The sequence below is a fragment of the Schistocerca cancellata genome, chromosome 2 (genome assembly GCF_023864275.1).
Source record: "Schistocerca cancellata isolate TAMUIC-IGC-003103 chromosome 2, iqSchCanc2.1, whole genome shotgun sequence".
Lineage (NCBI taxonomy): Eukaryota > Metazoa > Arthropoda > Insecta > Orthoptera > Acrididae > Schistocerca > Schistocerca cancellata.
The window spans coordinates 1,048,961,467-1,048,976,055 of NC_064627.1; the positions used below are offsets into that span (position 1 = coordinate 1,048,961,467).

Here is a 14,589-nt window from a genome sequence, read left to right on the forward strand (position 1 = left end):
TTTTTTTCATTTGGGTATCTCTTAGTTCAATTGATTTCTGTTTTTGACAGATACAAGGTATTTGTTACAAACATTATTACCACGTCAACCAAGTGAAGAACATCTGTCAGTAAAAAGCATGTTGAACTTCCAAAACACATTCTCTTGTAAAGTGAGAGCCATTTGCCTACGATAAAATTTTTCAAGGTGTGCAGGAGAGCTTCTGTAAACTTTAGAAACTAAGAAAGAGGTAAAGGCAGAACAGAAGCTGTGGGGATGTGTTGTGAGTTGTATCCAAAGAGCTACTGCTAAGAGCATTCTCCCAAAAAAGTCAAAACTCCTTTGTTAAAGCTCATGTCCAACAAACAGCTTGTAATCTTCCAGGAAGTTTCAAAACAGTACATATTCTGCTGTACAATGAAAGAGTCATCCTGGAAACAGAACCTCAGGCTACAGTTAGCCATTTCTCTGTAATTAATGTCAAGTGCTAGTCCTGCAATATACAGTCACCAAATTTATCCAAAAACATGAGGGTTTTGCCAAATTTGTCATTCAAAAAATACAGGATCATCTTACATTCACAGATTAAACTATTGCTACTGAGGTTAACATTTTTTACACTGTGTAATAGAGTAATAACAGGATCATATTACAGTTACAGATGAAGCTTTGGCAGTTGACACTATGTGCAGATTTATTCTGAAGACTTTGGAAGGGTTGGAGGACAGTGACACCATTTTGTATGAGAACTAGGATTAATGTTGGGAGGGGGGAGGTGATCAGGCAGCAGTTTTTTTTGTTCTGTCACCTCTGTGAATGTAAACCATATACCTTTACTTATTATGAACATCTACCATGTTTAATCTCCAACAATTTGCTGAAACATTACAGAGTTTCAGTAAGTGATGTACTTAGCCACATTTGCAATGCATCCTTAAAAAAAGGAATTATGCCCGACAGATCCAAATATGCTTTTGTAAAACCCATCAAGGAAAGTGAAAAAAAAGAGGAAGTTACAAGTCAGAGACCAATTACTCTCCCAACTGTTTTTTTAAGATACTAGACAAGCTCACATGTACAAAAATTTTGGAACATCTAGATATATTTAATATTCTCAGCGAAATAGTTTGTTTTCCAAAATGTTCTGTTAACTGAACAAGCAATTTATGCTTTTATAAATAACATTCTAGAGTCACTAAGTGATAAAATGAGACAACAGGATTATCTTATGATTTATCAAAAGCCTTTGACACTGTAAAGCATAAGATATTATTATTGAAAGCTAACGTTTTAAGAATAAGTGGTGTATCAAATAATTTGTTACAGTCAGTCATACCTCAAAGATAGGAAGCACAAAGTAGTATTAGATAGTATAGATGATTTTTATAGTGGTCTGGCTTCATCAAAATGGAGAAGCATCAAATGTGAAGTGCCACAAGGATCCAATTTTAGTCCCTTACTGTTCCTGATTTATAAATGCCCTATCACAATGTACAAAATTACGGTGCAATTTTACCATTTGGGCAGACATGACTGATGGTAATACATCTGGAAATCTTCAAAGAACTACTTACAATATTCTTATTGATTTAGCAAAATGATTTAGTGTTAATGGACTCTCAAGAAACTTTAATAAAACCAACTATATTCAACACTGCAACTGCCAAAACTAAGGAAGACATAACTGTTAAGTGTGCTGCACAGACAACAGAGAGTTGAAACAACAATGTTCCTGGGTGTTATGATTGACTGCAGAGTAAACTAGTCTCATCATATAATAAATCTTCACAAGAAACTTGGCTCATGGAGTGTTGCCCTACATGCTATCTCTGAGGGTTGGAACTTAATTGCTATGAAATTAGCATGCTATGGATATTTCCATTCTCTAATGACATATGGAATTATATTTTGGCGGAACCAGTCACTGGTAAAGAAAATATTCTTGGCCCAAAAATGAGTTGTAAGAATGATGGATGGTGTAGTTTGTAAATCTAGTTGTAGAACCCTCTCCTGGAAACTAAAAATTCTTAATACTACTTCTCAATTCATATATTCACCTATTTGCCCCAATAGTAAAACTACTGAGTTGTGTAAAAGAAATAGTGACTCACATGAATACAATTCAGGGAGAAAGCATGATTTACTTCAGGAATGTAAAGCTCTGACAATGATGCAGAAGGGTATGCACGAGAGTTTATAATGCTCTCCCTACAGATATTTTAAATGGAAGTTTGATAACAAGTCCATGTTTATGATGCTGTAAGGCAATTTCTTCTGATAACAAATCCACATTTATGGAGGCTGTAAGACAATTTCTTCCCAAAAGGTCATTTTTCAAATATGAATGAGCAGACTTTGCATCATTCTGATTTATTACACAAACAATTATGATCAATATATTGAGACCTATGCTGACATTAGTTTCACTGAAAACTGTGTTAATTAAGAAAGATTGAGAAGTGAAATTATTACTACAGTATGACTTTCAAATTTCAGGTGAGCTAATATGTATTTATAGACATAGTTTCACCACTAATTGAAAAGACTGGCACCCCAGCTTTTCAGTAATTTACTTTGATTTCTTTGTAACCAATTAACTTAGACAAGAATTGTAATGAATGTTCAAATACACACAAAACTAATTTGGCCTTTTGTACCATTATGTCTGCTAGATTCCATTTTTTTTTTATCGTTATACTTTTCTTGCTTTCCAAATCACGACACCTTTCAATAATTAAGCCAGCTATCAATAATGTGCACAGATTTGCATCATTGATTATAAATTTAGTATGATGGCTGTACTTGTGAATGAGTTATTTCCAACAAAGATGTGTAAAATGGTTCCAGGACCTTCTGCAGATATTTCATAAACCAAATTATTATAACATATGGTACATCCAAATTATTAAAATCTAATCTAGGTGTTTCTCAAAACATGATGAAGTTTCTGAAATCATAATATATTCTTAACCCAGTCTTTATAAGACTAAGCCCCACAACAAAACAGACAGCCTCAGTTGAACTAGTAAATGAGCAATGCCTGAGCATAATAAGTCTGCAGTTAGCTATTAAATGAGCAGCAACAGTCTAACATAGTCAAAAGAGTCTGTGCTCATATCAGTGTACAGAAGTCTGCCACCAGTAATGTTCACTCAATATATACATTTAACTCAATATGTGAACTTTGATTAAGTGTTCGATTTACATGAACTTCTTTCAATGACTTTATTTGTGGATTAAGAGTATTTTGAACCAGTTTCATAACAATTACTCTCTGTTTCTATTCCACACAGCTCTTGTTTTCAATAAGTATGTAACTTTATAACGTAATTGTTCTATCATTGGCTTACTGACAAGTGGACAGGTGGATGTACCTACTTGCATAAACACGATATGAAACTGGACCTGCCCATTTTAATCTATATACTGATAATAAATATGGAGAAAGCCACATTATTTGGGAATTTGTCTAGTGTATGTCATTGTTACAATTCCTGGAAATCAATTTCCAACTGTTCTACAAAACTTTGATTACCTAGGTTCTGAGGGCTTGGGCAATTCAGGTAGGCACTGTCACAAGCTTGTGTTATCTAGGGGAGGAGGTACATGTTTCATAACCAAATACACTCTTTATCAATCAGTTCTCAATGTCTAACATCACACAATCTCACACATCAGGTCTACAGTAGCCGAGCACAGAAAATACTCTACAACCTTTTTATTATTTGGCAACTGCCAAAACTAAACCACTTATTTTTACTATTGGTAGATACTCCCACTAGGTACCTGTTTCAGCAGTGTATACCCAAGTGGGCAGCAGGCAGCTGCATGTAGGAAATGTATGTTGTGTAGGGTAAACATCACAATATATCCTTGTGACAGGAGTGAATAAAGTATTGTTAGTATTGTTGTAGTTTCCATGATATCAGTTTACAAAAGTATGCAATGGGGTGAAGAATATACAGTTATACAAATGTAGTAGGTGCAATATGCAATGTGAATAAATAAGACCCAGCATACAAACAAGTGAGATCAAACATACAAATAATGTTACCAAATACGGTATATGCAGTATATAGATCATGCTGAGACAGAGAGATCAATTTGATTGTATGGCCTTAAATTCAGCTATTTGAATATCTCTTCCAATATCTTAGAGCAGATTGCCCATAGGTTCCTGTAGACAAAGAGGTGTTGTGCATCTTGCAATTCCATAAATTCCCAGAGTGCATCCTCGTTGCCTCATGTTGTCCTTGCTCTGCAATACTTCAGTCCTTCATCTGTTTATCATGTTCCGTGCCATAGTGAGATGTCAAGGCCAGCAGTAAGTTCTTCAGTGACATCCCCAGACTGACTTACAGATGGAGTACTTCTACAGAGCCATATTTGGCAAGAGTAAGGATAAGGTAGAATAGGCCCTTGTCATCCACAGGAGAGATTTTCTTGAACTGATGCTTGATAGATGGGTTTCATAGTCATGAAGAATGGGTTGCCTGATGTCATTTTCTTCTGTTGTTTTCTTTAACTCTTCACTGTTATCAAAAAGTGCCATGTCCACAAGGAAAATATATATTCTGATATGGAGAAATGTAGGGCAAGGGTCATCATAAATATGACACAGGTACAAATGCTGCATGCATCTAGTACGCTTGTAGATTTTATTCCTGGCACTTACTTTAATCTTCATGGCAATGCAGTGAGCTTTGAAAATGAGGTTACTGTCAACTTTTACTTATTGGATGCAATGCAGTAATACATCAACTCAGCTTTCCAGGTAATATTCCACTTGCTACTGATTTTATGTTTCTCTGAGGTCTACAAATATTTGAGTTTTGACAGGGTTGGTTCACATCATCATTTATGAGTTTAAGTGCTGCTCCAAAAAAGTTTTAGTTTTAGAAGCTAGTGCTGTGTCATCTGCATAGATGAAAGATCTCTTACTGCATTTGACAGAATATTTATTTAAGTGTACATTACACAGTTACAATTCCCATGATGACGACTAGTTTCCTCTTTTCTCCAATGACTACTTATATTGTTCTGAGTGGCGTAGAATGTTTCATTTTTCAGCAATTGAGAGTAGTGGATAATACACAATGATGGTTAAATGTTTAAGACAAGGAAGACAAAAAGTCACCAGCTCCCAGAGGGTGCATAAGACAGGAGGAAGAGATAAGACTGTAGTGATGCACAGAAATTGAGTGCCACATGCAACAAACCAAATGGTACTTCAGTGTGAGACCTTCTGGATGGCATTTTTGACGACTGTTGACAATTCAACAGATGCACACCCTGTCATTTTTGAGGCAAAACTGCAGCAAATAATTGACGTACAAGGAGACTGAAACTCTTGGTTTGCATAGCCAACCAAGGTTTTAAATTCCCTTGCAAAGTGCTTACTTGCTGCAATTTTACCTTGAAAATGACAGGGTGTGCACCTGTCAAAATATCAAATGTTGTCAACAATGTCAACCAGCAGAACTCACGCTAATTATTTGTATATGGTATATAAGTATCTCGCCATTCAGATGCTTTAAGAATTTGAGTTCCTGATAGGCTTGGTTTATTTACTGATTGGAGTTAGAAAAGAACACCACCAAGCATAAAATCTTACACTAAAATGATTGTGACACAGACAGGGTCCTCTTCCCTGTAAGTAGCTTCAAAGGTGTGTATAAACTTCAGTATACCACATTTGGACACATGTCGAATCATAGTGTTATAGACTAATATACAGAAAAAAGTCATCTTTAGAAACTGGGTACCAAACCAAATGTCTTAAGTGTAGATACCTTTCTGAATGGAGGGCCAGCGTGTGTAGTAGCAAAAACACTGAGTAAGTGGCTGATAAGTCAACCAATCTTTGCCACCATCTGCCAGAAATTATAGAAAGTTATCAAAAAGTAACATTATACAGACCAATAATGGCACACTCTCAAGTTGTATGCTTATACATTATTTGAAGATTTTTTTTCTTTTTTTTTTTTTTGCATGACAAGCTAAAGAACCAAAGCAAGCTGAAGATCAACAATGTTTACAGAAAACTCTCTTGAGAGATTAAATTTATTCACTCACAAATTGGCAGATACAGGAATACCTTGTATGTGCCATAGATGGCTGTAAAATGAACTGTTCTGCTCTCAAGGGTACCTCCACATTTCACCCCTCTCAGATTTAATGGAAAGATAGCCCAGAGGATAGCCCGTCAGAAGCTAAACAGAGATCAAGCATGAAAACAGGAAGAAGATGCACTTAACTGTGAAAAGAGAAGCAAAATAGAAACAGTGAACGCTCCAAGCTCAACATGTGCAGCATTGAGCAATCTGAGTAGGCATGGCATCACGGTTCTGTGGTCATGGTGTTGGTCTGCAAAAGGGGAGATCCAGGTGTAATGGAGGGACTTCCAGATGTATGTACCTTCTATTTGTTCTACGTAAGTACCACCATGTTCTTCTTACTCTTGCATTCCATTTTGGAAGTTTTGACTCATGTTATAACATATTTTGTATCCGTCTATCTGTTCTTTTCATTTCCATGAGAGGTCTATGTGGCATCTCGTTTGTTCTCACTATTCATCACATTTACTTGTGATGGTAATACACTCCTGGAAATTGAAATAAGAACACCGTGAATTCATTGTCCCAGGAAGGGGAAACTTTATTGACACATTCCTGGGGTCAGATACATCACATGATCACACTGACAGAACCACAGGCACATAGACACAGGCAACAGAGCATGCACAATGTCGGCACTAGTACAGTGTATATCCACCTTTCGCAGCAATGCAGGCTGCTATTCTCCCATGGAGACGATCGTAGAGATGCTGGATGTAGTCCTGTGGAACGGCTTGCCATGCCATTTCCACCTGGCGCCTCAGTTGGACCAGCGTTCGTGCTAGACGTGCAGACCGCGTGAGACGACGCTTCATCCAGTCCCAAACATGCTCAATGGGGGACAGATCCGGAGATCCGCCGACCACTGGCGACAACATCGATGTACTGTGGAGACCTCACGCCCCACGTGTTGAGCAATTCGGCGGTACATCCACCCGGCCTCCCGCATGCCCACTATACGCCCTTGCTCAAAGTCCGTCAACTGCACATACGGTTCACGTCCACGCTGTTGCGGCATGCTACCAGTGTTAAAGACTGCGATGGAGCTCCGTATGCCACAGCAAACTGGCTGACACTGACAGCGGCGGTGCACAAATGCTGTGCAGCTAGCGCCATTCGACGGCCAACACCGCGGTTCCTGATGTGTCCGCTGTGCTGTGCGTGTGATCATTGCTTGTACAGCCCTCTCGCAGTGTCCGGAGCAAGTATGGTGGGTCTGACACACCGGTGTCAATGTGTTCTTTTTTCCATTTCCAGGAGTGTATAGTCTTACCACATGACATATTCTAAACCAATGTATAGTATGATAATTGCCAAGACTACAGAAAGACAGCAGACATGTCAGTGACCAGACGGATAGTTCATAATTTTGTGATAAAGAAAGGGGAATGAGAGAGATATGAACAAGAATCTCCTGCTTTACAGTTCAACACCATGATGCATTGGTTTTCCCACTATGCTCGATGATACACATCTTCAGATTTGACCATTCACTGTTCCTAGTTTGCTTCTTTTTTTCACAGTTCAGTACACCTTCTTCCTGATTTCATGTGTGATCTGTGTTCAGTTTTTGATGACGTGTCCACCTGGCCATTTTACAATTAAATTTGAGGAGGGGGGAGGGGGTGCAGGGTGCAGTGGGGCGGTTTTCCCTTACCAGCAGCAAATTGTCTTTCTTCCAGCAGTAAGATGCTTATGTTAGTATTGACTCATACCCTTGCTTGTATACATGTAGTTATACCATCCATGAAAAGCCATATGGGTTTATTAAAAATGAATATACATTACTTTAATTTACAGATGTTTGAAACTTTTAGAGTGAGATTATTTTGAGCTGTTTATGAATGTATCTACATAATTAAACATGCTTTTCCAGTACTGCTTGCATTTCAATAGTTGTTGCATGTATTTTTTTAGTCCACTCACACGCTTTTTTTAAATTAACATTTTAAGACAATACAAAGGGTAATCATGAGATTGTAATACACACAAACAAACAAAAAATTAGCTATATAACTATGTTTTCAAGGTGACGATTGTAACTTTGTGACCACCCTTCAGAAATCCAGAAGATTCATGGTTCTGCCTGCTATCTTCTGGCTGTCCATATTCTTCTTTATGTTCATTCTCAGCAGTCATTCTGACACCAATTATAACAATGGTGTAGTTGGAGAAGGTGGTTACAATGACTTCTCCGTTGAGGCTGGTTTACAATGATTAGTGGGTGGTGCAATGAATAATTTGCAAATATTTGCTGCTGACAGCATACCTCCACCACTGTATTGTTATGCTCCTGGTGACAGAGTGGTCATTAGCTGTTCTTGCAAGGAGGTCAGGTTGCATCCCACTGCTGGACTCAGAGTGTAGTGGTCTTCTGTTGACACCCCGGTGTGGGCTGAGATGCCCTACTCTTGGAATGGTGGCCAAGTGTACGGCTGCCCCTGGTACCCAAATGCTTAGGCAGTAGTTCATGTCCTGGGTGAGGCAGGAGTGTCTGCATACTTGGTGTGGTGCAGATTACCACAGGATGCCTTGCTATTCGATGACAAGCTAGTTCATGTGTCCTTAAATGGTTCAAATGGCTCTAGGCACTATAACATCTGAGGTCATCAGTCCTCTAGACTTAGAACTACTTTAACCTAACTAACCTAAGGACATCACACACATCCATGCCCAAGGCAGGATTTGAACCTGCGACCGTACTAGCAGTGTGGGTCCCGACTGAAGCACCTAGAACCACTCGGCCACAGTGGCCGGCCTGTCCTTAAATACTGTTTCTCTGTGTTGTTGTCACAATAGCACTGGCATTAATGGGACATGCAGAAAGGCATTGCACTGTTGGTTCTAAATTTTGTTTGTACCTTTAGGCCTTTACAATTCTTTGGGATCATGCTTTTTGTTTACCTTTGATGAAATCAAAATAAGGTTTTCAAGTTATTACATGCATCTCTTCAGTTTCAACACAAATAAAAAAAAATAGGGAAAAAGAAAAAGCACACAGTTGTCAATGAAAATGTTTGTTTATTTAAAATAAAATTTATGATCATTCAAAATTAAATGAAAATTATTGAACAAGAATATGATTTGCTTTTTACCAGCTGCTGAATCAGATTTCTTGCTGCTGCTGCTTATCATTACAACTGATATGGAAACAATCTGCTCCAGACTTCCATTCGCTCTTGATATAGATTTTCCTTCAATACCAATTGGGAGTCAATATCCAGATATGTTAGTTTTTCTGGTTTCATAGGTTCCCAGGTAATGTTACTTGTGACTGAAGAACTTGATGGTGTAGGATTTCTGAGACACAATAATGATGGACTGCATTAGTCATCATGCATAGAAGTTCAGAAGAACATATTACATGTATTTACGTAACAACCTCTTCTAACAGAACTGCAAAAGGCATTTAACCACATTCACCTGTCTAAAAGAGAAAGTTTTTAAAAATTTAAGCATCTGTTAGCAAACAGCTCCTCAGAATACTCCTTAGTTAGAGGTAATGCAGAAGATGAAACTGCAAAATAAAACAATTAAGGAGCAGAGGACCAAAGGGACTGCTTTGAGCAGGCCATTCATCTGCCATTACCAACAACTAAGCCTAACTGCTGTGTATGTAGTCACATTGTTCACAGCAATGTATCACCACAGGGCACCACCTCCCAAGCACACTCCATGCCAAGGGTCGCTTTGTTCTGATCTGTTGCCACCTAATTATGCTTATGCCAACTGAACCTACATCTACAAGATTAATCTTCAATATGCCTGGCAGAGGGTTTTATGTATCACCTTCACCTCTAACAACATTTGGAAAAAATGAACACTTAAATCTTTCTGTTCAAGCTGTCATTTCTCTTATTTTATTATGGTGATCATTTCTCCCTAAGTAGGCTGGCGACAATAAAATGTTTTCATATTCAGAGGAGAACGTTGGTGATTGACATTTTGTGAAAAGATCTCATCACAGTGAAAAACTTCTTTTGTTTTAATGATTGCCACTCTAGCTCACTTACCATATCTGTGACACTATTTCCCCTGTTTCAAGACAATACAAAACGGACTGCCCTTCTTTGAACTTTTTTGATGTCTTCCATCAACCCTATTTGGTAAGGATCCCACAATGCACAACAATGCTCTAGCAGAGGACAGACAGGCGTACCTTAGGCAGTGTCTTTAGTAGACCTGTTGCATCTTTGAAGTGATCTGCCAATAAAATGCAGTCTCTGGCTTAATTCCCCACCACATATCTGTGTGATCGTTCCAATTTAAGATGTTTGAAAATGTAATTACTAAGTAATTTCTTTTTGTACTCCCGTGGATAACCTCGCGCTTTTCCTTATTCAGTGACAAAAGTAATTTTTTTGAACCATACAGATACTTTGTCTAAATCATTTTGCAATTGGTTTTCATCTTCAGACGACTTTATGAGATGGCAAACAACAATATCATCAGCAAATAATCTAAGAAGGATGCTCATATTGTGTCCTCAATTGTTTGTATAGATTAGGAACAGTAGAGGTCCTTATAACACTTCCTTGGAGTTGGAGAATGCCATGTGTCACTTCTGTGTTTCTTTTTTTCTTTCTTTTTGTTTTTTTTTTCGATTTTCTGTCAATTACTATGTTCTGTATGTGCATGTAAGATGATAAGGGGAGTGACTGTCAGGAATGGCAGGAGACATTCCTTGTTGTCGCATTACAACTGCCAAGAGGTACAGGGCGATTATGGGAAGACACCATCTGTCACCTGCTGCACTTCAGGCACTGCTATAGTTAAAAATGTGCACAATAATATTTTGCCTCTAGGGGTAGCTTAATGTAGGCAGCACATGGAGATAAATTAATATCTTTCGATTAGTGCCACTTTTCTCTGCTTCTGGCAGCACATGCAATAATTTTATCCTGGGCAAACAGTACTGTGACAGTTCTGACAACAAGTCTTGAATCCAGTGCACAACTGAAGCGATTCTCGCATGGGCATGCAATTTGATTAGAAATCTCTTTTGAGAAATCAAGAATATGGAAACAATCTGAGCTCTTGTAATGAAGCAGGTGGATTCTTCTAGCTGTTATGTTATCTTCCCACCATATTTATTGTTTTTTCCCTCAATTTTCATGATGTCTCCAACCTTGTTATTCTTATGACATTTGCACAGCACCTAAAGTTCCAAATATTGACCCAGGGTTTAACCAACTTAACTTTATTATCTGCTAGCTTAGAGCCCGTTGCTTTGTTCAAGTAGACTGTAAAGGATGCACAGATATTTTTAAAAAAATCTAATCTTTATGTTGTTCACAAATTGCAATACCTTCTAAGCTTTTCATGCTAACTGATGCCATGGTAGCAGAGTGTTTTCCGAATGTACTTCTGATCAATAAGCAATTCTGGTAGCCAGAGTTCAAGGTTTAGTTAATCATGCCTTTCTCACTCTTGTGGAGATATTTCCATATAAACTTTTGTGCTCTGGCACATATTTCTTTATATCTAACTGAAAAGTGAAATAATGGTTTTCACAGATTTAGCTTTAAAATTTTTTTAATATAACAAAATATGTTCTTAAAAATTTTTGTCCTATTTCACCCCCTTACACATTGAATTTCCGAAACCACTGAAACATATATATTTTTTAAAATTTGTAACTGAGAAGTCAAATACCAATTATATTATCATAGATGTAACTTTAAAAAATATCTTTCTCTGATTGAGAAACCAGATACCATTTTTAATGGGTATAGCTTCAAAATTGCCTTAATAGCATGTTTTCAAACATTATTTCATCTCATATTTCACTCCCTTAGGGACGGAATTTTAAAAAATGCCTTCTTAAACAACACCTACAATATAAGACCTCTCAAGATTTCAAGTTTCTCTCCCTAGTGGTTGGTGCTGGTCAATGTCGAGTCACTGAATGTGAGTCAGTCAGTTGTAACATTGCCATATAGAGATTACATTCTTTCAGTTGTCAGGAGATAATGAGCTAGCTAATTTACCTAAAAACCATGCTAATTACATATCATCAGTAATCAAATTCTGCTGTCATTGTTCATTTGCAGACATATACCTGATTACTGACTTCCTAATAAAAGTAGATCAGACGTTTAAATAAGGAATGTATTCTTACAACCAATGATGAAAACATGCTGCAACACTTGCACTCACTTAATTCCAAAATAATTAAGATCATTAGTTAAAACACTGTTACTGATAAAGAATCGCACATTTAGACAAACTAGCCAGTGTAATTCATTAGAAATTATTGTTGTATTTAATAGTTCTTTTCAAAACAAATCTCCTTCCACTATTCAGTTATTTGGAAACGTAAATCTCTAATTGTAATTTATGAAAATCCAATAAACAACACTAGGTAAATTCAGTTTTAATTATTGTAAACTTGGAAGCCATTTTAAGTCAATCTGTGGTACGTTTGAAAGAGCATGACTTCTGCCAACCAATACTGAGAAATGTACTGCAGGCAATGTAGTAATAGTATATCAGAAAATGTATTGTGATTTTCTAAGTTTTGTCTCCAAGAGTTCACTCCATGTTCATTGACTGCTTTTAATGATTGTCTGTGAAGTTCTAATTAATATCATGAGCTGTGTTTAAACATTCAATGATAAGTAAAGTAATTCAGTCTATGACAATAGTATCTCACTGTGAACTGTATTATTTCCCAATGATAATTAATGTGCATGTAGAGTTTATACAGATTTGACTGCTAGATCTGGAAGATCATGTATTAAAAATTTCATACAGTGTCTGTTAAGTAACTTTTTACCACACATGAATGTTTGTGAATAGTTACTTCAATGTTAGGTTACTGCACTCAAACAATCAGATTTTAGGATACCAACCAAGTATAGTATGTGGCTAACTGTTTACCTGTTCATAATTTAAGTAGAAATCAAACAGTGGAAAATCCAGGATGGAATGTAACACTATTTTGAGAAGGAAAGTTGCCACTCACCATATAGTGGAGATGCTGAGTCGCAGATAGGCACAACAAAAAGACTCTCACAATTAAAGCTTTTGGCCTTTAAAGGCTTCATCAGCAATAGACACATGCACATGCACATGCGCGCGCGCACACACACACACACACACACACACACACACACACAACTGCAGTTTGTGTGAGTGAGTGTGCATAGTGTGTCTATTGTTGATGAAGGTCTTAATGGCCGAAAGCTTTAATTGTGAGAGTCTTTTTGTTGTGATTATCTGCAACTCAGCATCTCCTCTACATGGTGAGTGGCAACTTTCCTTCTCATAATATTGTCATAATTTAGGTAGATGAGACATGAACTGGACATAAACATTAGTTCATTCAGCAATCAAAGGGCAATTACAGTGTGTGAACTGTAATCTTGGTGTACACTACATCATTGACAATAGCCTACTTTTGACAACCTCTTTTCAGCCAGATTCGACAGGACACAGCTGCCGAAGCATACTTTTATAGGAAATGGTTAGGTTACACCTTTTCAATAGCACTCATAACTTCATGAGAATAAAGAACTAGTCGTGTTTCACTACAATGATATTTTCTGAATTCATGTTGGCTATTTGTGAATAAATCCTTTTCTTCCAGGTAACTAATAATGTCTGAACACAGCACATGTTCCAAACTACAACTGCAAATCACAGATTGTTGCCAGTGATCTGCATGTGTAATTCAGTGGATTATTCTTATTTCCCTTCTTGAGTAATGGTGCGACCGGTGCAACTGTCCAGTCTTTAGGAATGGATATCTAGAGGAGCGATCGGTTGTATATGTATGTTAAGTATGTGGCTACTGTAACTGCATATTCTAAAAGGAGTCTAATTGGTATACTATCTGGACTATAAGACTTGCCTTATTAAGTAATTTAACCTGGTTCACTACTCTGAGGATATCTACTTCTAACTTACTCAAGTTGGCAGCTGTTCTTGATTCAAATTCTGGAATATTTGATTCATCTTCTTTCGCAAAGAAATTTTGGAAAACTAAGTTTAACAACTTTGCTTTAGTGATGCTGTGATTGGTAATATTACCACTGGCATTGCACAATGAAGGTATTCATATCTTGGCACTGGTGTACTTTACATATAACCAAAATCCCTTTTGATTTTCTGTAAGATTTCGTTTTGGAAGCTGTTAAAAGCATCTTTTATTGAAGTCTGTGCTAATTGTAAGTTTTGAGCTTCAGTAAAATATTGCCAGTCTTGGTAGATTTTGTGTGCTTTTAAATTTGGCATGCTTTTTAGTTGTTTAGGCAACAGTGCTCTGACTTAGTTTTATGTACTATAGGGGATCAGTATCGTCTTTTATTAATTTATTTAATATTAACTTCTCAATCGCCACAGATACTATACAAATAGGGAAAAAAATCTGTAGCACCACACATAATTTACGGAAAATAATGAAATTTTGGGAATACATTTGTCTAGGTAATATAATTAAGTGATTAACGTATCAAGATCAGCAGTTAATATCAGTACAATATAAGCTATT

At 37.1% G+C, this 14,589-nt stretch overlaps 1 protein-coding gene across 1 annotated transcript in view; it reads right to left on the bottom strand.

The window, feature by feature from the left end:
* Positions 1-9,120: 9,120 nt before the first annotated feature.
* LOC126149349 (esterase E4-like) overlaps positions 9,121-14,589 on the bottom strand; it is a 97,516-nt gene continuing 92,047 nt past the window's right edge. Inside the window, exon 10 of the mRNA XM_049915809.1 lies at positions 9,121-9,395. Coding sequence (XP_049771766.1) covers positions 9,230-9,395 — 166 coding nt within the window. The 3' untranslated portion in view covers positions 9,121-9,229. The remainder of the gene's footprint in view (positions 9,396-14,589) is intronic.